The 21258-nt window shown below is 57.1% G+C and overlaps 8 protein-coding genes across 8 annotated transcripts; 1 reads left to right on the top strand and 7 right to left on the bottom strand.

Annotated features, from left to right (window-relative positions):
- Window positions 1-374: 374 nt before the first annotated feature.
- Window positions 375-1196, top strand: EX895_003097 (uncharacterized protein; the record flags this gene model as incomplete). The annotated part of the gene is made up of 2 exons (XM_029883695.1): window positions 375-1094; window positions 1185-1196. 2 exons carry the CDS (start codon window positions 375-377, stop codon window positions 1194-1196), a joined length of 732 nt encoding a protein of 243 aa, XP_029739986.1.
- Window positions 1197-2157: 961 nt separating this feature from the next.
- On the bottom strand, window positions 2158-3331 carry EX895_003098 (uncharacterized protein; the record flags this gene model as incomplete). Its single annotated transcript, XM_029883696.1, has 3 exons — window positions 2158-2870; window positions 2976-3245; window positions 3325-3331. 3 exons carry the CDS (start codon window positions 3329-3331, stop codon window positions 2158-2160), a joined length of 990 nt encoding a protein of 329 aa, XP_029739987.1.
- A 288-nt stretch (window positions 3332-3619) lies between these two features.
- EX895_003099 (uncharacterized protein) lies at window positions 3620-4702 on the bottom strand (the record flags this gene model as incomplete). The annotated part of the gene is made up of 1 exon (XM_029883697.1): window positions 3620-4702. The coding sequence occupies one exon, from the start codon at window positions 4700-4702 to the stop codon at window positions 3620-3622; it is 1083 nt and encodes a 360-aa protein (XP_029739988.1).
- Window positions 4703-5724: 1022 nt separating this feature from the next.
- EX895_003100 (uncharacterized protein) lies at window positions 5725-8601 on the bottom strand (the record flags this gene model as incomplete). The annotated part of the gene is made up of 1 exon (XM_029883698.1): window positions 5725-8601. One exon carries the CDS (start codon window positions 8599-8601, stop codon window positions 5725-5727), a length of 2877 nt encoding a protein of 958 aa, XP_029739989.1.
- Window positions 8602-9303: 702 nt separating this feature from the next.
- On the bottom strand, window positions 9304-10953 carry EX895_003101 (uncharacterized protein; the record flags this gene model as incomplete). Its single annotated transcript, XM_029883699.1, has 1 exon — window positions 9304-10953. The coding sequence occupies one exon, from the start codon at window positions 10951-10953 to the stop codon at window positions 9304-9306; it is 1650 nt and encodes a 549-aa protein (XP_029739990.1).
- Window positions 10954-11371: 418 nt separating this feature from the next.
- EX895_003102 (uncharacterized protein) lies at window positions 11372-14857 on the bottom strand (the record flags this gene model as incomplete). Its single annotated transcript, XM_029883700.1, has 1 exon — window positions 11372-14857. One exon carries the CDS (start codon window positions 14855-14857, stop codon window positions 11372-11374), a length of 3486 nt encoding a protein of 1161 aa, XP_029739991.1.
- A 1190-nt stretch (window positions 14858-16047) lies between these two features.
- Window positions 16048-17703, bottom strand: EX895_003103 (uncharacterized protein; the record flags this gene model as incomplete). Its single annotated transcript, XM_029883701.1, has 3 exons — window positions 16048-17258; window positions 17353-17479; window positions 17644-17703. 3 exons carry the CDS (start codon window positions 17701-17703, stop codon window positions 16048-16050), a joined length of 1398 nt encoding a protein of 465 aa, XP_029739992.1.
- Window positions 17704-18823: 1120 nt separating this feature from the next.
- On the bottom strand, window positions 18824-20986 carry EX895_003104 (uncharacterized protein; the record flags this gene model as incomplete). The annotated part of the gene is made up of 1 exon (XM_029883702.1): window positions 18824-20986. One exon carries the CDS (start codon window positions 20984-20986, stop codon window positions 18824-18826), a length of 2163 nt encoding a protein of 720 aa, XP_029739993.1.
- Window positions 20987-21258: the final 272 nt, after the last annotated feature.

A 21258-nucleotide genomic window follows, 5' to 3' on the forward strand; every position in this document is an offset into this window, starting at 1 on the left:
AGATGAAAACGAAGCTGTTTCTAGACACCGTCGGTGGGATCTGTGGATTGGATGCACGTCTGTCTGTCTGTTTCCGCTGTCTTGTCTCTGTGTGTGGCTCAACCACGCACAACTCAACCAATCCACCAAAAAAAAGTTTCTTCTAAATCTTCGCTTTTCTCATTCTCCTTTTTCTGGTATTTAGATCTGTTAGACTCGCTGAAAGCGACTCTCGCACGACAAAGACGCAACCATGCCAACAATTTACACGCAGAGGACGCGCGAAACGCGTTGTCCAAGCCAGAAGAAAAAAGTGTTGGTCTCGAGCCTCACTTCAACCCTGGACCCCGACCCCGCATCTATGTATCGACACCACACTCACTGCCCGTGCAACAATGTCGACAGTACCAGCAATTCAACTCCTGCCACCTCCCATCGACGTCTCGTTCGGAGATGAGCACGCGCCTCTTCCACAATGTACCGCCAACCTGATGCCGTTCGGGATCGACTACGACGGACCTGCGCCCATAGATTCGTTTCTCGTCCAACAACCCGCGCCTCAAGAAGGATCCGGTACTGCCATAGACAGCTTCATCTCGGCATTTAGAGGCAGAGCAATCCAGTCGACGCCGTTGCCGCTTCCGGCTGGGTTTGCAGCCAAGATCGTATCGGTATCTCAGGTCGTCTCGAGCCCCGCTAGCACCAGTCACGCCGCCCGCTCAGGCATCGATGTAGAGGCTCGAACTGCAAAGAACGAGCTGGAGAGAGAGAACAAACGCAGGAGAATAGCCACCCAGCCGCCGGCTAAACAGCAAAAGTTCTCCATGGATAGCGATGACGACGACAACGAGGAAGAGGAAGAGGAAGTAGAGTTCCAAAATGATGTCGATGCCAACTCGACGCACGATGTATCTCCACCGCCGCAAACTACCGGACAACAAGCCACAGAAACACAGGCGAAACCGAACAATGCAGGTCCAACAATACACATCGAACCAATCGCACACATCCACCCGAATCACTTGACCGTCTGGGGCCCCGATGGTCCCATCGACAAAGGCGACGATTCCTTCTTCCGTACCGTAGGCGAGTGGTATTCGGTCGTCGCGCCTTTGGTAAGTTCTCGCCCCCTTTGTGCAACGCCCTGACTCGACCTGTGATTCGCGCTGACAATCCGTTACTTTGTCTTATTGCGGGCATCGCAGTTACACGCCTAAGAAAATGGACAACCGCGGTTATTGAGTTAGTGCAAAAGCTTCTCATACTCCCGCACCATCCGCACAAAGACACTTCACTCGGCTCTCAATGCTTGAGCCATTCAGTTTCACCCGCATGCTTCAATGGAACTACAGCCATATAAGGTCGCATGTGTCCCGTAGTCTGTGTGTCCCTGATCTACCTTGATCGATCTTCTGTTCCTTGTACGGCACCACCGCCCGTTGATCTACACTCTGCACATCCACAACCGAATCTTGACCACAGAGCACGAAAAGGCTTCCAAACGATGGGTGGAAGTGAGTCGCTTTTCCATTTGGTATTGACTCTCTCAGAGCTGCTTCAACTGACGCTCCGCTTCTCATCCCTCTCTTATCGACGTAGAGACATTGACCGTAAGCCCACTTTCTCCGCGCACCTCCAACTGAATCCTTCCTCAACCACTCCGCCCGCCTTCTCTGTCTCGGCTGCAGAGCGTGAAAGCCCTCGCGGTGCAGGGCAACGGCCGCACCGCCGACCGCGCCACCAAGCGGTACCGTGCGCAACGATCTGCACTGGAACGCATCACCAAAGGCTCGATTCGCAGACTTGCCCGCCGTGGCGGTGTCAAACGTAAGCCCTTTACGCAAGAGCCTCAGCAGCAGATGGTTCCGTCTTTGTAGAGCTGTGCTGACTGCTTCTTCTTGCGTGCTGCGTGTTGCGTGGCAGGGTTGACGGGTACAGTGTACGAAGAGACGCGGTTCATCCTGCGAGACTTCCTGGCTCGGGCTGTGCGTGACGCGATGGTGTATTCTCGTAAGCCCCTACCCTCGCATCCTCGCCCTTCCTCCTCCTCTGCAACCCGTACGCTGACCCAATTTTCTCGCGTCTGTTTCGCCAAACAGAACACTGCAACCGCAAGACCATCAGGACCATGGACGTCATCTACGCGCTCAAACTGCAAGGCCGCACGCTGTACCACTTCTAACCTAACCCTCCCACGGGTACCGGCACAGCCTCGCCCTCGATCTCCCACGTCGACCGGCTCCGCCAAAACTTGGCCCAGAACTGCATCACTGCATCCCACTCCGGCCCTCGTAACATCGCCTCTTCTGCGCCACCGGCACCGAGTGTGAGTCTGTGCAGCTGCAGAGCAGACGTGGCCTTCCGGTGTGATGCCCAGCGTGTCGAGTTGCTGTCTGCATCGTTGTTGTGAGGCGAGCGGTAGATGTGCAGGACGGGTGTAGACGCGGGGTTTTGCGTGGGGTGCGAGATGAGCTCGCCTGAGACCGAGACCACGCTTCCCAGGGGATCTTTTGCGGAAGAGGACCAGCGGACTAGGGTCTCGAGGGCGACAGTGCCGCCTTGGCCGAAGCCGAATAGGTGGATCGATTTGTCTGACCATCCGCACTGCAGCAGATGGTCCAGGACTGCGATGAGATCGGTAACGGTCTGCGTGGGGTTGGGCTTGCTCAGCAGCTCGCCGAACTGGTCAAACGAGGGGTACCACATCCAGTGCGGACCATCAAGAAAAGGCACCTTGTGCGGCGCCTGCAGCGTCAACACCGCTGTCTGTGGCAGCGTCTTCTGCAAGTTCTTGCCCAAGCCGAAAAACCCCGCATCGGAATCCCCCAGTCCATGCAGCAATATGAGCAGGTTCGAATCGACGCCGTTGGGGGAAGCACTGTAGTGATGCCCTGAGAACTTGGACAGCGCCGGCGAGGCAAGTAGCGGCTTCTTTACCTTCTCCCGCTGAGTCGCATCCACGTGGATCTCCTTTGTTGACATTGTTCAGAGTTAACCGCCAGAAACAGGCGGGATCGCAGCGACCTCCTCCCCACCGTGTAGCGTCCACTCGTGCACCTCGTCGATCTCGATCAGTGTGTTGTCGACCGACCACCGACAGGTGCGCAGTACTGCTTCGGCTCCTTGATCCGAGTACTTGTGTGCAATCAGAGAGACAAGCGAGGCGAGCGGGAAAGGCGTTGAAGGCAGCGTGAGCGTTTCGGACGAGTGGCCGATCGTGGTCCGCGCGGCGGCAAAGTAGAGGACGCGGATAGAGGAAGATCCGCCTAGAAGATGGAGGCGAGAACGAGAAAGTCAGCGCGAGAGGTCACGGTTGCTGGTTTGCCAGAGCAGGGAAGGACTCACTGGACATGGTGTCATGAGCCGGGAGGTGGTGGATAGGGAGAAGGTGTGAGATGCTTCGTGCGCCTTTTCTTCCCAAAACCTTTAGGCTTTTGCCTCCACACGCACATCCCGCCACGGCCATCTCCGCGAACAACACCTTCCCGCAACAAGCCATAACTGACTCACTCCCTTCTTTTCGCTCTTATCGCTCAGGTTCGGCACTCGTCGCGGAATCCGGTCAACAGGCCACAGATGGTATCAATATCATTGTCTCAGCAGCCGCATCGTAATACAAAAAAAAAACCGCCCCTCTCGTCTAACCGTACATGTTGTTGTTGGTGCCGCTGCTACCGCCACTGCCCCTTCCAGCACCACCGCCGGCACCGCCCATAAAGTTTCTCGCCATCTCGCGCATCGCAGGGTCGTTCATCATCGCACTCATGTCCGGCATGCCACCTCCCGCGCCAAAGCTCTCGGCGGCCTGACGCAGCATGGGGTTGTTCATCAACGACGCCAAGCTGTCCGGGTTCGACATCAAGTTCTGCGCCATCTGTGCGATCATAGGGTTGTTCATCATGCCTGCGAGGTCGGGCATGCCGCCGGCACCTCCGCCGAAGTTGGGGAATCCGCCTGCACCTGCACCGGCGTCAGTGGCGGGAGGCGAAGCGACGGCGTCTCGAGAAGCAGTGTTCGCCCCCGCCGCCGCGGACGTGGACGAGGACGAAGAAGACAGCTGCTCCTTGGACGCAGCAAGACCTTTCTTGAGCACCTCGTTGGACGGGTCGACCTCAACGCCCTTCTGGTAGGCCTCGACGGCCTCCTCGAATCGTCCCGAGCTGAACAGCGCGTGGCCGAGACGGCTGTACGCCTTGCCAAATTTGGGATCGATTTTGCTTGCCTGCTTGGCGTCGTCGATGGCCGACTCGTGCTGGCCGATCTGGCTAAACGCAGCGGCTCGGTTGGAAAAGTAGACAGGCGAGTTGGGGTTGAGCTCGATCGCCTTGCCGTACGCCTCGATGGCGGCGCCAAAGTCCTTGGCAGACATGGCCTTGTTGCCTTCCGCCTTGAGCTGCTCTGCTTTGGCCAGGTCCTCGTCTGATGGAGTTGCGGCCGATGTGGAAGCAGAGGAGGAGGAAGCGGCAGGGGCAGGGGCAGGGGCAGGCGCTGCACCACCCATCTTTGCCTGGGTCTTTAGGAAAATGTCGAAGATGGCTTGCAGACCTGGTCCAGATCCGTACTGTGCCTGCTGCTCCGCCGACGAGGTGTTGACACCGAACGCTTCCGAGACGCTCTTGGCGGCCTGTTGCAGCTTGACCTTCTGATCGGCAGGGACGGAAGCTGCTGATTGCTCCAGCCACTGTGCGACGGCGTAAGCCAAGGGTGTCTGTTGCGACGACATCTTGTGTAGGCTGTGTCGTGTGAGATCGCTTGGAAAACGAGCTAGATCTGTTGCGGTGCAAGCAAAGGCGCGGTAGGGTCAGTCGATGCTCTTCCTCTTTGCAATGAGCACGGCGGCGCCTTCGTCTAGGACAGGACGAATCAGAATGCTTCGTATCTGCATGCTTTCAACTAAGTAGTCTAACATGTATATTTTGAAAGTGGAAAAGGTTGTGTTCATCATTTGGATGGAGGACGAGGGCCACCGCCTCCGAGGGTGTGCGCAAGCTCGAGCCAGGTGCTGGATGGCAGCGAGGGTAGGCCATCCAGACGAAAGCGTCCGCGAAGAAGTAGGACTTACACTAATGAGATGAAGCGAGCTGTTGATGATCCGGTCGTCTCTAAGGGTATGTTTGCGGGGGGAAGTTGCGACGAGGAACTGAGGGTGCTATAAGAAGAAGCCGGCGAGGGTGAAAGCGAGAGCGTGGCAAGTGCGCGTATAAGTCGCAGGAAAGTCCGCTTTCAACTCTACCTGTCCGCGCAACAGTATCAGGAGCAGCACCTGCAGACAAACGCGAATACGTGGCCTTTCTATGGCAGGACACCACCTTTGCTCATTGCATTTTCCTTCGCTCGCCGTCTCTCGGCTTCCAGCTTTCTCTCGAAGCAAATTCGATTTTGGGACCCAAACTCATGTTGTTAGGTCGACGAGTTTCACAATCTCGGAGCCTCTGAAGGAACAGCACCTCTTGCGATCCTTTGCTGTCGCAGCAAGCCAACGACGAGCAAGCAATGTTCTAGCAACAACTTCCGATTTGACTGATTGAACGAGGAACGAATGAATGTACTGAAAGCAAATGAAAACATGACTATGAATACGAAACCGAAGGCGAAGAAGCCAAACCTTAAAAGGTCTGGTTTTGAAGAGCTGCCTGTCGAGGCAGTCCGTGATGATTGGTTGGGAACGTCCACGAACGGGACGAGTGAGTTATGGTGAGGTGCGTGGATGGTGTGAGGATGGCGTGCAAGATGGTGCTTCCAGGGCTACTGCTGCTGGTGATGTTGTTGCTGTGCTTGCTGCAGATTCGTAAAGAGCAGATCCGCCTTCTCAATCACATTCTCCTCGGTCAACTCCTGTTGCAACGACAAGGACCTAATCCTCGCAATCAGGCTGCGCAGCGTCTTCCTCGAGATGGTCACCTCCTCGTTAAGGTCCACCACCCCCTCAGGCTCCTCATCCATTATCTCGCCTTCGCCCGCATACTTGCGCAAGAACGGATGCCTTAGCAGCTGTGGAATCGTCGCCCTCTCCTCCGACCCGTACCTCAACGCCGCCTGAACGCAGTCCAACAGCTCGTCGTCCACCTCCATCCGGTCCGGATACCTTGGGTCTCTGAATCGGTTCCACAAAATCTCGTGATCCGGATCGACGATTGCCTCTAACTTCCTATTCGCCGGAATACGGTCGAACGGCGGTCGGCCCCAGATCATCTGGTACAAGATGCATCCCAGCGACCACACGTCGCTCGGCTTGCCCGCCTTGTACACGCGTCGACCCTTGGCACGCGCAATCTTGATCGCTTCCGGTGCCATGTAGTTAGGAGTGCCGATGATGACGTCGCGCGAAATGTGCACCGTACCCTTGGGGATCTTTTTCGAGATGCCGAAATCGATCAGCTTGATGCGGTTGTCGACCATCAAGAAGTTGGCCGGTTTCAAGTCGGCATGGACCAGGTTGGCTTCGTGGATGAAGTGCACCGCTTCGAGCATCTCGCGGAAGTAGTGCGCGATGGCCTCGCGTGGCAGTGGTGCCTTTTCGGCGAGAAGCGTGCCAAAGTCGCCTTCGCCGAGTTCGATGAGGATGCGCAGCTTGTCTGGGTTGCTGTTCTTATCCACAGTGACGTGATGACCGAAATAGCGCAAGAGGTACATCTCACTGCCTTCGAGGTCCGACAGCGTCCGCAGCAGGTTGGCTTCAGCGATGAGATCCAGCTTGTCCTGCTCGCTCTCGATCTGTTTCAGGTCGACCTGCTTGAGCGCGAAAAACGCCTGCTGCTCCTCAGGCACCGCCATCTCGTCCATCATTTGCGTCTCAGGGTTTCGCATCTTTTGGCATACCGGTCCGCGAAGAACGTGCACCGTTGAGAAGCCACCTTTCGTCAACTGCTTTCGGCGGAATCGGAAGCCGGGCAGTCGGACGCAGCGTGTGGACCCCGAGATCTCCTTAAAGAAGCGATCCTGTTGGCTCAGCGGCTTTTGCATCTGTCGTGTCGTTTCTGCCCAGATAGCCTCAGCTCGAATCTCGGAGTACAGGCGGCAAGCTTCCTCTTCAGCAGGCTCGTCGTCGTTCTCATGGCTCACTTGCGTTGATGCGATCGAAGCGGCGGACGACATGGACGTCTCCGGTTTGAGCAAGCCCCCATTGCTGGGGTGGTGGTGGTTGGGTGCGGCTCGTTGGCCGGCTCGAAGGTCGTTGGCAGACGGCGCAATGGTTCGACGATGTGCCATGGGGTCGACGGGGGCCGCAATGTTGGAAGCTAGGAAGTTGTGGATGGCCTCGACCTGGCCTTTGGTCGGGTGGATGGATCCGTTGGCTTGCTCTAGCACCGCCTTTCGTGCAAACGGGTGGGCCTCGTTTCGGCGAGGTGGTGGAGGCTGCATGTCGTAGTCTTGATCTTGAGCTTCGGCGCTGTTGTCATTGTTGCGAGAGGACGGCTTGAATTCGGGTCCTGGCGACCGCACCAACGATGCCCTCTCCATCATCTCCGCTCGGATCTTTTCCTTCTCCGCATCATAGCCATACGGCAAGAACCGACGATCCGGTCTCTCGACTGCTTCGGCTGAGCCCGATCCAGCACCAGCACCGGATCCGTAGCCCGAACCCGAGCCAGAACCAGAGTTGGAGCTGCCGTCTTGGTGGTGACCATTCTCGGGACTGGCACTTTGCGCCTCATCCCTGCTCTTGTTGGCCCCATTTGCACCAGCGCCTCCTTCTTCTTCCAAATCATCGTCCTCGTCATCGGAATATCTCCTCACTACCCTCCTTGCCGGTGGATGACGGTTGGATGAGCGAGTGAGGGTGCGCAGGCTTCGTGCTGCGCTGCGCTGTGCCGTAGTGGGAGCAGCGGACGCACCGGATCGGAGGGCGCGACCGGCCATAGCGGGAGTGCGATACCCACTGGATGGCGGAATGCTAGACGAAGCAACAGCAGCGTTGGAGGCCGCAGCTGTTCGCGACACCACATCGTCTGGAGTGTCGCGCTTGACAGATGCGCGATCGTCGAGGGGGGCGTACCTCACTTTTCTCTCCTCTTCCTCGTCGGTCTTTTCGTTGCTGCGTCTTCTGGAGGGCAAGGCTGCGCTGCTCCGCAGCTCTCCGCCATCATAAAGCGGCGAAGCCGATCCATAAAGTGCCGTCTTAGCCGCGCGTAATGGTGGCGAGCTCTTGGACCGCAAGTCGTCGTGGTGAAAAGCTGCTGCGGACGCAAATGGTGAGGACCGGCTGAGCGGTTCCTGCGACTGAACTTCACGAAAGATGCTGGATGCTCGCAAGTGCTGCAGCTCATCTCGTTGTGATGATGCGGGCACGGCTCTCCGACCTGTGCCTGGCGAATCGTCGTATGGATCTGAGTGTGTCTCTCGTTGCGCCTCAGAAGAGATGCGATACGATCTGGCGCGGGGATGTGTGATGTTGCTGTGAGCGTGGGAAGACGCACTGATCAGAGGTGCCGGTGCTTCCGACTCGGATTCGGCTTCTCCTAAAAAGTGACTGACGGGTGCTGGTGGTAGCGGACTGTCGCCGATGGTGGCGTTAGCTCTGTCGCTGGGAGTCTGTTCTGGCATTGCACCTGCATGTCTTAACGAACGGCGAAGCACTGGTGTGGAAGGTGGCAAGTCGGCGTACCGAGAGACAGCAGTCATGTTGCTTCGTTGCTGAACACTTTACCGATATCGAGGTGGTGGTGGTGGTGTGCGAAGGTGCAGCTGCTCAAGACAATCTTTTGGTCCTTAGAGCGCCAGAAATGGCTGCATGGCTCTTGCGGATTCTACCTTGTCCAGTCTGGTTGCGCTGATTGCGATGGCTGCTGGTGTTGAAAGTAACGTAGAGGTAGAGGCGAAGGGAGAAGTGGTGCCAAGATGGTCTTGCGTTGTAGGTCGCGTCAACGAGAAAAGAATGACAGGTTCAAGGTCGATTGTCTGATGGAAGCCGAGGTAGCGTGAGAGCCATAGCAAGAGATGCACAGTGGAATCTCGACCAAGCTCGCATACTCTCTTTCTCTCGCTCACTCTGTCACACACTCTCGCCAGTGGCCATTTCGTTCGGTAATACCCGCTACTCATTTTTGTCTCTCAAAAGCTACACTACGCTCTGTTCGTGATCTTCGTCGTCTCACCATCTCTCGGCATGTGCGATTGAAGAACCTGTTCTAAAAAGAGTCTTCTCTCAGAGGCACAGGCTGCATAAGGTCGAAATGCAAATCATAAATCAACACACGCGCGCCTCAAGCACAAATCAGAATACCAACTAATCAGAACCGCGTGTCACTCCATCACGTGACTTTACCCAAAAAAACCCCTATAAACTAATGTTTCAAACTGTGAGATCGAGCACTGCTACGTTCTCTAGGCGGCAGCACCAGCGCCAGTGAAAGCCTTCCAGAGCTGCTCGGCATAGCCAAGCAACGCTTCCTCCTCGTACCTCCTGCCTACGATCTGGATGCTGACGGGAGCGTTCACCAGCTTGTCGGCATTCCACTTCTTTGACCACTTTTCATCGTCTTCCGACAAGAACTCGCTGCGCGTCGGCGCTTTACCGTCGACGGCGGGGTCGACCTTTGTGATGGGCAGCACCACAACTGGGTAGTCGACCAGATTGAACAGGCCCGTGTAGGCGACATAGATGTCGTTGCCCGGCTCAATCGCCGTATACGCCATACCAGGCACGATGAGCACATCGATGGGACGCCCATCCTTGGTCTGCTTGGCCGTCGCATTCCAGTGATCGAGATAAGCTTTTTGAAACTCGAGCTTACGCTTGTTGGCCAGCCACACCTGGTGGCCAGTGAACTCGTTCTTTCCGACACCGGACAGACAAGGTCCCAACGGCTCGTTGAGCGGTGCGATCGAAGCAGAGATGTCCTTGCCTCCGTCAGCGACGAACGCCTCTGTCAAGATCCCCATCGCCTCTGCGGTTTTGAACGGCTCAAAGTCGACCACGTCGTGGTGGCCCGGAAGTGCAGAGAGCACCTCTTTGATGGCCCGCTCGTACGGCGGCATCGGCTTGACGTGACCATCGTGCCACATGACGCCAATGTTGAGCTTATTCTGTGTACGTGCTTGCTGGAATCGTTCTTCGTTCCACGGCATCAACGGCGTCTGGGGATCCAACAGCCACGGCTGCTGTGCCAATACCGCCTTGGAGAACTCGGTCAAGCCGGAAAGCGACCGGCTGAGTGGACCGAGCACTGAAGGAACCGTGATCTGGCCGAGCAGCGTGTTGACTACACCTTCGTATGGGAATCGGTGCGAGCATGGTCGAAGTCCAAACACGCCGCACAGAGCGGCAGGAATTCTCACTGATCCGCCCACGTCGGTGCCCACGCCCAGCGGCGATCCCTTGATGGCCACCAACGCACCTTCCCCACCAGACGAGCCGCCTGGATGCAGCGTACGATTGTGCGGGTTCAGCGTTGTGCCCCAGAGTAGGTTCGAAGTTTCGGAGTACATGATGGTCTGCGGCAAGTTGGTCTTGACGAACGGCACCGCACCCGCCTTTTTGACAAGCTCGACCAGCACCGAGTCCGAGGTGGAAGGCTTGTTCGCGTAACTCACGTAGCCGATGGTGGCGTCCGTTCCTTTGATCTGGAACTGGTCTTTGACGCTCATAGGCAGGCCATGTAAGGGACCGCGGACTTTTCCCGTCGCTTTCAGCTCAGCATCCAGCTCAGCTGCCAGCTTCCTGGCATCGTCGAAGTAAATCTCCGTCAGAGGGTTGACCAGCTGATGCGCAATGCATGTTCTCTTGATGAACGCCTCCAGCACCTCGACAGCTGTGTATTGGCCACTTGCCAGCTTTTTCAAGAGCACGGAAACGTCGTCGGTCTCGGTGATCTCGACTTCGCGCTCCGAAAGGATCCCCGTCTCGCTGGGGAAATCGACGACAGAGTCGGTGCTGATATCAGGCAGAAATGCAGCTGCGACCTTGTAAGCTTCAGGGATGAGCGCCTCCCTCTGAGCACGCTTGGCCTCGGCTACTTCTTGCCACGTTGACATGGTTGCTACGGCGAGCTTGGTATGATTTGGGGAGCTGATGGTGGAAATGGTGGGAAGCCAGGAAAGCGGGATAGATTGCGGTCGGGCTCAGCCTTCACGAAATTGGACCCTTTGAACTGTACATTTTGGCCCGGCGGCGCACGGATCCTCAAGTTAGGCCCTTCGCAAAATCCATTGCGTTGCCTGTCACTTCCTGTTCTGGAAGACGGCACAGGCACTCGTTTTCTTGCTCTCACTCTCTCACCTGCCGCACAAGGAGGCAGACGATCTTGCTCTTTCGGTCACAATACGATGGCAACTGTAGATTGGGACGTGTGGTAGCAGATAAGAGCTACAGTTCTTTCAAGAGACGGCGACAGGGTGGAGCTAGAAAAGCTGACGGCTGTCAAAAGTGTACCGTTTTGAGGAAATGGAGCTTCTATTCGGACGTGTACTGCTCGACCTCATCGTTCGACGTCCCTTCGCCGTTGTCACCATCGCCATCGCCGCCCACATCTTCGTCGCTGGCATCAGCAGTTGCTGTTGCGAGCGCCGCACTGGCCGCAAGAGTAGCAGCCCTCTGCGCGGCATCGACGCTGGTCGATGGGAACACCGGGTCATCATAAGCAAGCTCGTCATCGGCGGCAGTCGCACTCGGAGCCAGAGCCGCTGCTGTAGTGGCCTTGTCTGAGGTCGTATAGGCGAAGAACGTCGCAGTCGCCGAGTACGTGCCGTAGTTGGCCGCGCTGTTCACTGACGAGAGCGCAAGTTGGGTGGAGTCAGCCGCAGCGACGAGGCTGTTGAGGACAGGCGTGATTAGTGCAGAAGCCTGGGTCGGTGCAATCGCAGCAGCACTGGACGCGATGGCCCGAGAAGCAGTGCTAGACGCTTCCGTGTTGAGAGCGCTCGTGAGGACCTGCTGCGTTGCGATCTTGGAGTAGATGTGCGTGGAACTTGAGTGCACGGTCGTCGCTGCGAGATTGGTCCCGACCGAGGCCACTACGGCCTCACCTGTGCGTGAAGTGCTTAGCACAGAGCGATAAGCACTTGACGCAGTGACAGCTGAACTCTCATCATCCGCATCGTTTGAGGTCACATCCTTGCTCACGTCGGCAGTCTCGCCGTCGGCATCGGCCTCGGTGTCGGTATCAGAGCTCGAAGCAGCCTGCGTACTGGTCGCAGAAGAGCTACGTGTCGACGTCTTCGTCGCAACCTCTGACGCTTCGTTATCGTCGTCATCGACTATCGCTGACGTAGTAGCACTTGCTTTCGTGGATGTCACCTCTGCAGTGCTGTACAAGGTCGTAAAGGCGATCAAACTCACTGGCGTAAGACTACTGCTCGCAGTAACCGCCGTCTGCTGTGCCCCGTTGATCGCGCCGGAGCTCGCGGCGGCTGTGGCCGGAGCAGGCGCGGTCGCAGTCACGGTAATGGTCATGGTCGAGAGCGGTCTCACCGTGGCCAAAGTGGCGGCCGCCACAGTCTGTGCCGCCTTTGCAGTCACTACTTTCGTCGTATAAGCGATAGCAACAACAGTCGATTGTGCGGCGATTGCCACCGAGGCGGCGGCCGAAGCAGAACCCGTGGACGTCGTCAGATAGTCTGACACAGTTGCCGTGATCGCTGTCACGTCCTCCGTCGCTGTAGCCTGCGCCAGGCTCAGCTCCTCCTGCAACGAGCTGGTGATTACCCTCTGAACGCTGTTTGAGCTGGCGAACAGCTGGATGCTGTTGGCGAGCGACCTAGGATCACCCCACGGCGTGACCGTCTCCGTTGCAGCAGGAGCGACGTACTTGGCATTCATGGATCCGGTCGCCCAACTCTGTTCGAGCACCTGGCCAAGCTCGTCGTTCTGCGTCTCGATCCATTTGGCGGGTCGCGCCTTGATCGTCTCGCTAAAGTTACCGCCATCAGGGATCTTTTCGAGACCTTCGAGCAGCACCGCTGCCATTCCTTCAATGGCGTGGTCGTCGATGTGGCAATGGAGGATGTTGGCCGCAGCATGGTCGACAACGTAGCGGATGACGACCCAAGAGTTGGAATCGATGTCGAATCCGTCTCTCAGAGGAGGGTTATCGAGATTGAAGACAACACCTTGCTCTTGCGCTTCCGCGACGGTGTCGGCAGGGAAGGGGCCGGCACCGCTGCCGATGATCCAGAAGCGTCGTGAGTGCATATGGAATGGGTGAGGACTGTTGGGACCGCCCACAATCGAGTAGATGTTGTTCTCCATGATGATGTCGATAACCGTGCCGAAAGGAATGGCAGCGTAAGGCGTCATCTGATTCGAGGTGACGTTGCCGTCGGTGGCGTTGAAGAGCATCGGTCGTTCGTCGGCCAGATGGGCCGTGTCGAGCGGCATGGTCGCCACCTGCCAGACGTTGAGGCTGTTCTGAGATGCCACCGCATGCAGCGTCATGCTGGACGTCTGGGGAACGTTGCTGATGGGGTCAAAGGGCTCGCTAAGGTTTTGCTGCCATTTGACCACCGATGGATCAACAACGAACCCACTCATAGGTACGTGGGCATCGGAGAGAGTACGCATCGCATATCCAAAGTCTTCTTCGATCCCAGGATTCCACGTACCATCCACCCCATCGATGTACGAGAGAAAAGCGTGCCCCTCGATGGCTTGCAGCGCACGAGCACCCGTGAGACGAATGGGGAAGATGTTGCCATCGAGATCCGCATCCAGCTCGATCATCACGCTCATTCGACTTCCGATCGTGATCTGCGCCCAGTCAACCTTCATCGGATGGATGTAGTGGCCATCCACAGCCACCAACCACATCCTGTGACCATCAACGCTGATGCCATAATACCAATTTGTTGCTTGATCGATGATCTGAAGGTTGAGCCATCGTCGACCCTCCTTGATGGCTTTGGCAGCGCTAAAGACCGTCAGGGGCGCCGTCGTGTTCTGGCAGATGCCGCCATATCTCGTGTCGAGTGTTCCCTTGACCGTGTATCCATCTTTGGGTGGCACGAGCGAGATACATCCCTTCGAGGTGATGCCTTCTGGATTGGTGGAGCTGAAGTTTTTCAGCAAGCTTGCCTGCACTGGTGACATTACTGACGACCAGTTGTCTACACAGTACTGCCGACCCCGACCATTGATCTGGAGCGAATCGAAACAAGCGGGCGGAACACCTGTCTCGTGCACGACCAACAGCATGTCGGTATGGTTGATGTGCCAGTGATCGGAAAGCGACATGATCTGGAAATCGTTCTCGGCGGCTTCCATCTGGTCGATGTCGTCCTGGTCCTCGCTTATCAAGCTCCACGGCTTCTTGCGATCCGGTTTGGGTCGGATGTAGATGGTGCCGCGCAAGCCGTCCGCGTAGTAGCCTCGCTCGTGGCTGTGATACCAGTAGCCGCCATGCTGGTTGATCAGCTTGAAACGGTACGTGTAAGACTCGCCCGTGTAGATGTTCCACTGCGACAAGCCGGGCACACCGTCCATCTCCGGAGTGCCGATCTGGTGGATGCCGTGCCAGTGGATCGCAAAGGGGACGGGACCCTGATTGTTCACCGTGATCTCAACGTCGTCATTCTCGTCCCAGACGAAGGGGTCAGCTGGGAACTTGCCGTTCATGAGGAAGCCGAGCCTCTCGAAGCCGTCGGGGCTGATGATCCCTTGCGTGACGGTCAAGTTGTACGATTTGTCTGGAGGCGGGAGAGCGTCGGCATCGCGCCGGTAGAGATGTGTGGGGTGGACGAAACCGGTCGCCACGGAGCCCGAAGAGATGAGCTCGTGTCGCTTGCGGAGTAGCTCACGGTGATCCTTCTCCAGGATGTTAAAGAGCGATCCGGCTCGCTTCGCGGTTTTATCGTCGCCGACTTCCAAAGGAGCGACTGGGATGGCCGCAGACAGGCAGCCAGGACAACCGGCAAAGAGGGAAATGGCCAAGGCGACCAGGGCCATATAGATGGATAGAAAGCGAAGGGTTCCTCCGCACCTTCCCAGAAACCCGTGTGTAGTCCGCATCGCGCTCGGCGATTTGGACTGGCAAGTGTCAACCTTCGAGGCGAATTGGAATGCAGAGTGGCTGGCAATATCAGCTCGAAGCTGGCGGAGATGGGAAAGAGTAGGCTGCAATCGATGTAAGAAGACGGGGTCCTGGGTGTTGAGAGGGGCCCATCCGAACCTCTCTTATACTTTGCAAGCGACTGTCAACTTGCGAATGGGGCACACTCCTCTCCCTGCGCGAACGATGACTTGACTGAACATCTGCGCTGCTGCTGGGAGGCAGAAGGAAGGAAGGAAGGAAGCAGACTACGATGCGCCTCGGCGCGGCCGACGGCTAGGAAGAAGCTTCCGCAACGGACTGCCATCCGTGAGGCTTTTCTCCTTCCGTCAGCTCCTCCGCGCAGCAAAAGTGCCTGATCAATGGAAGAGAAGAGGCTTGACGAGACTAGCGATCGTCGCATCCTCTGCCCTTCGCGAGTGCATTAGCCAGAGACGGCCACAATCTCGCATCGCGGATGAGCCGAGTCGACTCTAATGCTTGCCAGGCGAGACTAAGCAGAGCATTTCCATTCGTGAGCTGTTTCTGGAGCTTAATTATAGTGGTGGCGCTCGCACGTCGGAACACTTCCGACTCCAGCGAAAGTGAAATACCCGACATGAGACCGTTCTCAAGATTGGCGGTTGCGTCGTCGCTGTTCGGATGTTCCGCTTATCGATCTTGTGCGTGACAGAAAGGTTGCTGCTGCTTGTTTGTTCAGGCTGGATGCGATGTGCGAGGCGAGGGAGGGAGGGGACCTCCCGGGCGGATTCTATGGATTGATATTATTGTATCAGAAGAGGCATGAGGCAGGAACATGACGGTAGCGCAGGATAAGCCCCAGGTACAGAACGCAGAACGTGGATGACGGAATGGAATGAGCATAACGGAGTATAAAGAGCGCGATTTCTGCACAGCAGAGAAAGAGAGTGCAAGATGCAAGCCAAGCAAATGCGAATCTTGAATGGGTTCAGTGACCCTTGCAACGCGTCTCACGGACGACGATTGCAGCTCCAGGCCGAAAGAGCCATATTTACAGAAGACGAGTGCTTTCCGAGCCTGAGCAACACCCATCGCCTAGCTGCTCCCAAAGAGGTGCGAAACACGCTTAGTTGGCGTTGGCGGGGATGCGACCGTACGTCCTGCGGTACATGTGGTCGACGTTCTCGAGGTAGTAAGCGCCCGGCCACAGGTTCTCGAGCAAGCCAACCGGCTTGTGGTTGACGGCGTTGTGCGTAGCCTCGCGCGTCTTGAGAGCCTCAACGTAGGTCTCGCAGGGGACGACCTTCATGCTGGCGAGGCGGTTCTTGAGATCAGCTGCCTTGACGAGCTGCTCGGTTGAGCCGTTGACGCGGATGACAAACATGGATGCGGCAGCACCGGAGCCGAAAGAGTAGAGGAGGACACGCTTGCCCTGAATCTCTTGGGAAGGAACGTTCGAGAGCAACGAGACGAGACCACCGTAGAGCGAAGCGGTGTACATGTTACCGCATCGTCGCACCGTGTCCATACCGGGCTCGAGCTTGGTCTGCTGAGCCTCCTTGCCGAAAGCAGCGAAGGCCTTCTCGACGTCCTTGTTGGTGATGGTCGACTTGCGGTCGAGCTCGGCAAAGTTGGCAGGGATCGAAGCATACTTTTCGTTCTTGGGATCCGAGAAGTAATCGTTGTAGAGCAAGCGACCGAAACCCTTCTGGACAAGCTTCGAGTACGGGCTGTGGAAGAGCGTGTAGTCAAAGTCGTCGACCTTGATCGAGGCGAGGTTGGAGGCATCCGAATGGCCATTGGCACCGTTGGTGGCACCGTTGCGAAGCTTGGAGGCACGCTGACGGTAGGCATCGTAGGTCTTGTCAAGGCAGCCAAGGTAGGCCTGGATGGTCTCGGGGCCGTCGACCTCAGGGTATTCGGACGAGAGGTTGGGCTTGTAGAAGTCCCAGAAGTTGCTCATGTGGGTGCCGTGAGCGGGCTCGAGGACGAGAGGAGCATCGGGGCCGATGAGCATGGCGACGGCGCCCGCACCACCGACAGGACGTGCCGAGCCCTCGGCATAGATGGCAATGTCACCAGCAACGACGATGGCGTCGCGGCCATCCCACGAGCTGCTCTCGACCCAGTTGACGGCGTTGAAGAGGGCGGCGGTACCACCGTAGCAGGCGTTCTTGCTGTCGATACCCTCAATGTTGTTGTTTCCCGACGGGGTAAAGAGGTCCATGAGGACGGTCTTGACCGACTTGGACTTGTCGATGATGGTCTCGGTACCGACGTCGAGACGGCCAATGCTGCGGGGGTCAATGTTGTTCTTTTCAAGAAGGCCAGAGACGACTGGAGGGTCAAGAGCGATTTGAAGGCGAGAAAACTTGGAGTTAGCCGTCAAGTTGGTCGATCCGAACGGACGTAAAGACGAGCGGGTACTCACCAGAAAGGGCAAACGAGTTGATGTCCTCGCGGTCATCGGTGCAGGCCATGTACTTCTGGCCGAAACCAATGGTGTACTTGCCCTTGGCTACACCGTCGAAGTCCTCGAGCTCATCTTCCGAGATGCACTGTTTGTCGATGTGGGAAACAAGGAGGGGGGACGGTGTCAGCTTCCACAGAGATAATCGGCACATGAAGTGCATTAGTCTTTGCCATCCGCTACCGCTACGCTCGTTGCCGTCGATCGTCGCTGCGGTAGCGTTGAGGAGGAGAAAGGAGGGGCAAGACTCACCCTTCGGGGGAAGTAGATCTCGATGGCCTTGATTCCGACGTTCTGGGGACGAGCCGACATGTTGAAATGTGGATAAACGAATGAGTGGGTGGTTGAAAAGAGTGTGAAGGGAACCTGTACAAGGGAGCGGATGAGGTGAGGCGAGGTGAAGTTGGTGACGGCGATGGTTTCGAAGGTCGGTGCGAGGCAAGCAGCGCAACCGACGCAAAAGAGGCCTATCGGATCTTCCAGCTTCAAGGGAAAAGACGCCAGCCAGGGTGGCCAAGGCACGAAACAGCGAAGAACGAAAGGAGAGCAACACACACACGCCGCACGCACACGCACACGCCACGCCACATGTACTTGAATCCAATTCTGCCTCAAGTCTCTTCGCTGAAGAGATCCCTCCTCTTCCTCAGCTGCCGGTTTGCCCGCACGCAAACACCCACGCACGCAGGCTGTTGGTTGGCTGGTTGGCCGAGAAGAAATCCGACACACGCTAAGCTGCAGCTTTTTTGCTATGCATGAGAGAGAGCTACGCGAGTCAAATCGCTCGAGCTCGAAACAAGAAGAAATCAGAACACAAAATCGCAGCAAAAGGGGATTTTTCGCGAAAAACGGGTCAACAGGATGAGTGCGAGTGTGAGCTGGCTTTTGACACCGTGGATCTGCCAGAGATCCAGCTGATTTCGCCGTCCGTTTGGTGGTGGCGGTCCAAACGCGTGCTTCGGCGCTGTGCAGATCAAGAAGACGATAATCGCCAAGAACGAACAGACAAAAAAAAAGGTTGGGCTCAAGTCGCCTGACGCGAACACCAGTGGCGAAATGCAACACGCAGGTTCGCGACTCTCGAGTGCTGTCGATGGAAAACCGATGCAGAAACCGTGCCATTCTGCATTGCTGCTCTGTTTTAGGGCTGCATCGGGCAATTTCTTGTTTCATTCGTCTTTCTCTACCTCTGAAGAAAGTGGGCCGATTTTGGCCCCTCGACAATCATTCTACGAATCCGATTTGACCCGTCCTCTCTCCGCATCGTCGTGGCAAGCCCGGCCCGATACGATCGGTTACCGCGAACAGAGGCTCTCACCGTACGACATCTCAAATCCCCTTTGAATGAAGACGACAGAGGGCAGCACAATGATCCATAGCATTGTTGAGAGAACGAGATAGATAGCAAAGTCGTCCAAGAGAAAGGATTATCTCACAACCCAAAAGCAGCGCCTTTCGCTTGGGCCGCTGTATCGTCCGCGTTGTGTCCGCCATCCTCGTCGCCCGGCCAGTCCTCCTCTTTGAGGAAAGCGCAGATCACGGTCCTGCCACCAAATTGACGACCCGCGATCGCCCTCAGAGCCTGAGCACAGTGCTCGGTCTCCCCATATCGCACGTACACTCTGCCCACGCCCTCTCGTTCTGCCTCGGCCTTCTCGCCGTCCGCATTGCTTTCGTCCTGGCTGCGCTTCCACTGGTGAGCAGCCGCTCCTTTGCTCTCCTTCGCCGGTCTGGGCACGCGCACGTCGGTGACTGGGCCGTACTTCGTGCACTCGTCGCGAATGTCTTCGACGATATCGGCGTATTCTTCGTCGTCCTGCAGCTCCTCTGGTGTGACCATGTTGAGCATGACCATGCACGACGTGGGTTCGCCCGCATCGCCTCCTTCGCCAGCGAATTGCTGCACTGAACTCGGGACCGCCGCACCGCCCAACGCACCCGCATTGGCGCCCGTAGCAGCAAGCGCCTGTGCCTTCTTCTCGCTGCCCACGCTCGCGCGTTGCACGACCAGGTTGCGGTCGCCTAGCTCCATGCCGTTGAGTCCCTGGCACGCGAGGTCGGTCAGCGCAGTGTCGACGTACTCGCAGAAGGCAAATCCCTTCGATGCACCCGTGGCAGTGTCCTTTACCAAGTTGAACGCACGAAGCTCGCCAAACGCCTGCAGCAGCTCGATCACCTGGTCGTCCGTCAAATAGGTAGGGAGCCCGCCGACAAAGATCTTGAACGGCGAGTCGGGGACATTGGTGCTAATCACACCGGGCACGTGAATGTTGGAAGGCGGACGCACATCCGGGCCTGTGTAATCCTTGGGACGTCGGATCTTGAGCGATTGCGCTTGGAACACGATGCCGTCGAATGACATAGCGTTGGTCGCCTCGTCGGGATGGCGAAATTCGACAAACGCATAACCCTTGTCGACGTTGACCTGTGCCGACACGGCCGGTTCGCCAGGTTCGGTGCCGAGCTTGAGCTTGAGCATCTGCTCGTTGAAGAAGGCGATGATGTTTTGCTCATTAGTCTGAGGGGTGATATTGCCGACGTACAGTCGACGTGCTTGGCGATTGGCATTTTGAGCTGCGAGCTCGGCTGGGGAAGGTCCTTGCGATGACGGATGCGAGCCATTGTCGGCGCCATATGAGCCGTGCGGCGAGTAAGGTTGGCCGTGTGGCGGCTGCTGCGAACGCGGATACGCGTGCTGCTGATGCATGTTGGGATGCGGATACGGCTGATCGTGCTGAGACGGGTAGGGCTGTCGAGATTGCGAATGCGGCCCACCACGGTGAGGATGGATGGGCTGCCCGCCCATATGAATCGGTGGCAGGGGCAGCCCTACACCGGGCGGAACACCTGGACCATTGACGCCGAGATTGACGGGTGGCATGCCGACAAGTCGAGTCTGGCCGGGAATACCAAATAGCCCTGTAGCTTTGGCGGCGAGAGCGCTGGTGCCTTCAAAGCCTGGCGCAGGAATGTCCCACTTGGATTCGGGCCTGGCGCGCTCGCTGATGGGGATGGTACCTTCTGGTGTAGGGCTGCGACGCACAGACGGGCTGCTGTCACGCCCTTCAGCGCTCCTCCAATCTCCACCACGGCTTTTATTGCCTCGCTCGCGGTAGTGGTCGTCGTTATCGTATCTGGAGCGCTCCCTGCGAGAAGAGTATCGATCCTCGCCTCGGTCACGATAGTCTCGTCGATACGACGAGTAGCCGTCTCTTCCATCGCGATTTCCTCGACCTGTTCCGCCGTTGTAGTAGTCATCGTCCCTGCGCCTGCGACGACGCTGCTCATCCTCCTCCTTGTCCCTGTCGCGTCGATCGCGATCCCGGTCATCTCGCTGCACTTTGCGAGGATACCGATCCTGGTCATCCCGGTCGTCGGCATCTCTCCTTTTGCGCGAGCTCGAAGATGCGTTGCGATCGTCTTCGTATGCCTCTCTTCCTGACCTGCGATCTCTGCGGTCCCGTTCGCGTTCGCGTTCCCGCTCTCGGTCTCGGTCTCGACCCGAGGAGCTGTTGGTGCGGTCGTTGCCGGTAGCGTTTTTGCTTCTAACCTCATCCTCGATGCCGGCCAAGAAGGCCTCGGCAGAATCCGTCATCTCTGCTTATCAGGTTGCGCGGATCTGTTCCGACGTTTGCTGACAAGTGGTCGAGGCGTGAGAAGGTGGTGTGATGGAGACGAGATCAGGAGCTGAGCAAGAGCTGAGTGTGGCCCGCCACTGCTGCAATTGCGAAATCAACGAAAAAGCGACATCATCAGTTCCTAAGAATTCTTGGCCGCTTCTACCCCGAAATCCGGTTTCTGCAAAAACGAGAAAGGGTCCGCTCAAAGCACTTTGAGAAGAAACTCAACTTTCACTTTCACCATCGC

This window comes from Sporisorium graminicola, chromosome SGRAM_19, assembly GCF_005498985.1.
Source record: "Sporisorium graminicola strain CBS 10092 chromosome SGRAM_19, whole genome shotgun sequence".
Classification (NCBI taxonomy): Eukaryota; Fungi; Basidiomycota; class Ustilaginomycetes; order Ustilaginales; family Ustilaginaceae; genus Sporisorium; species Sporisorium graminicola.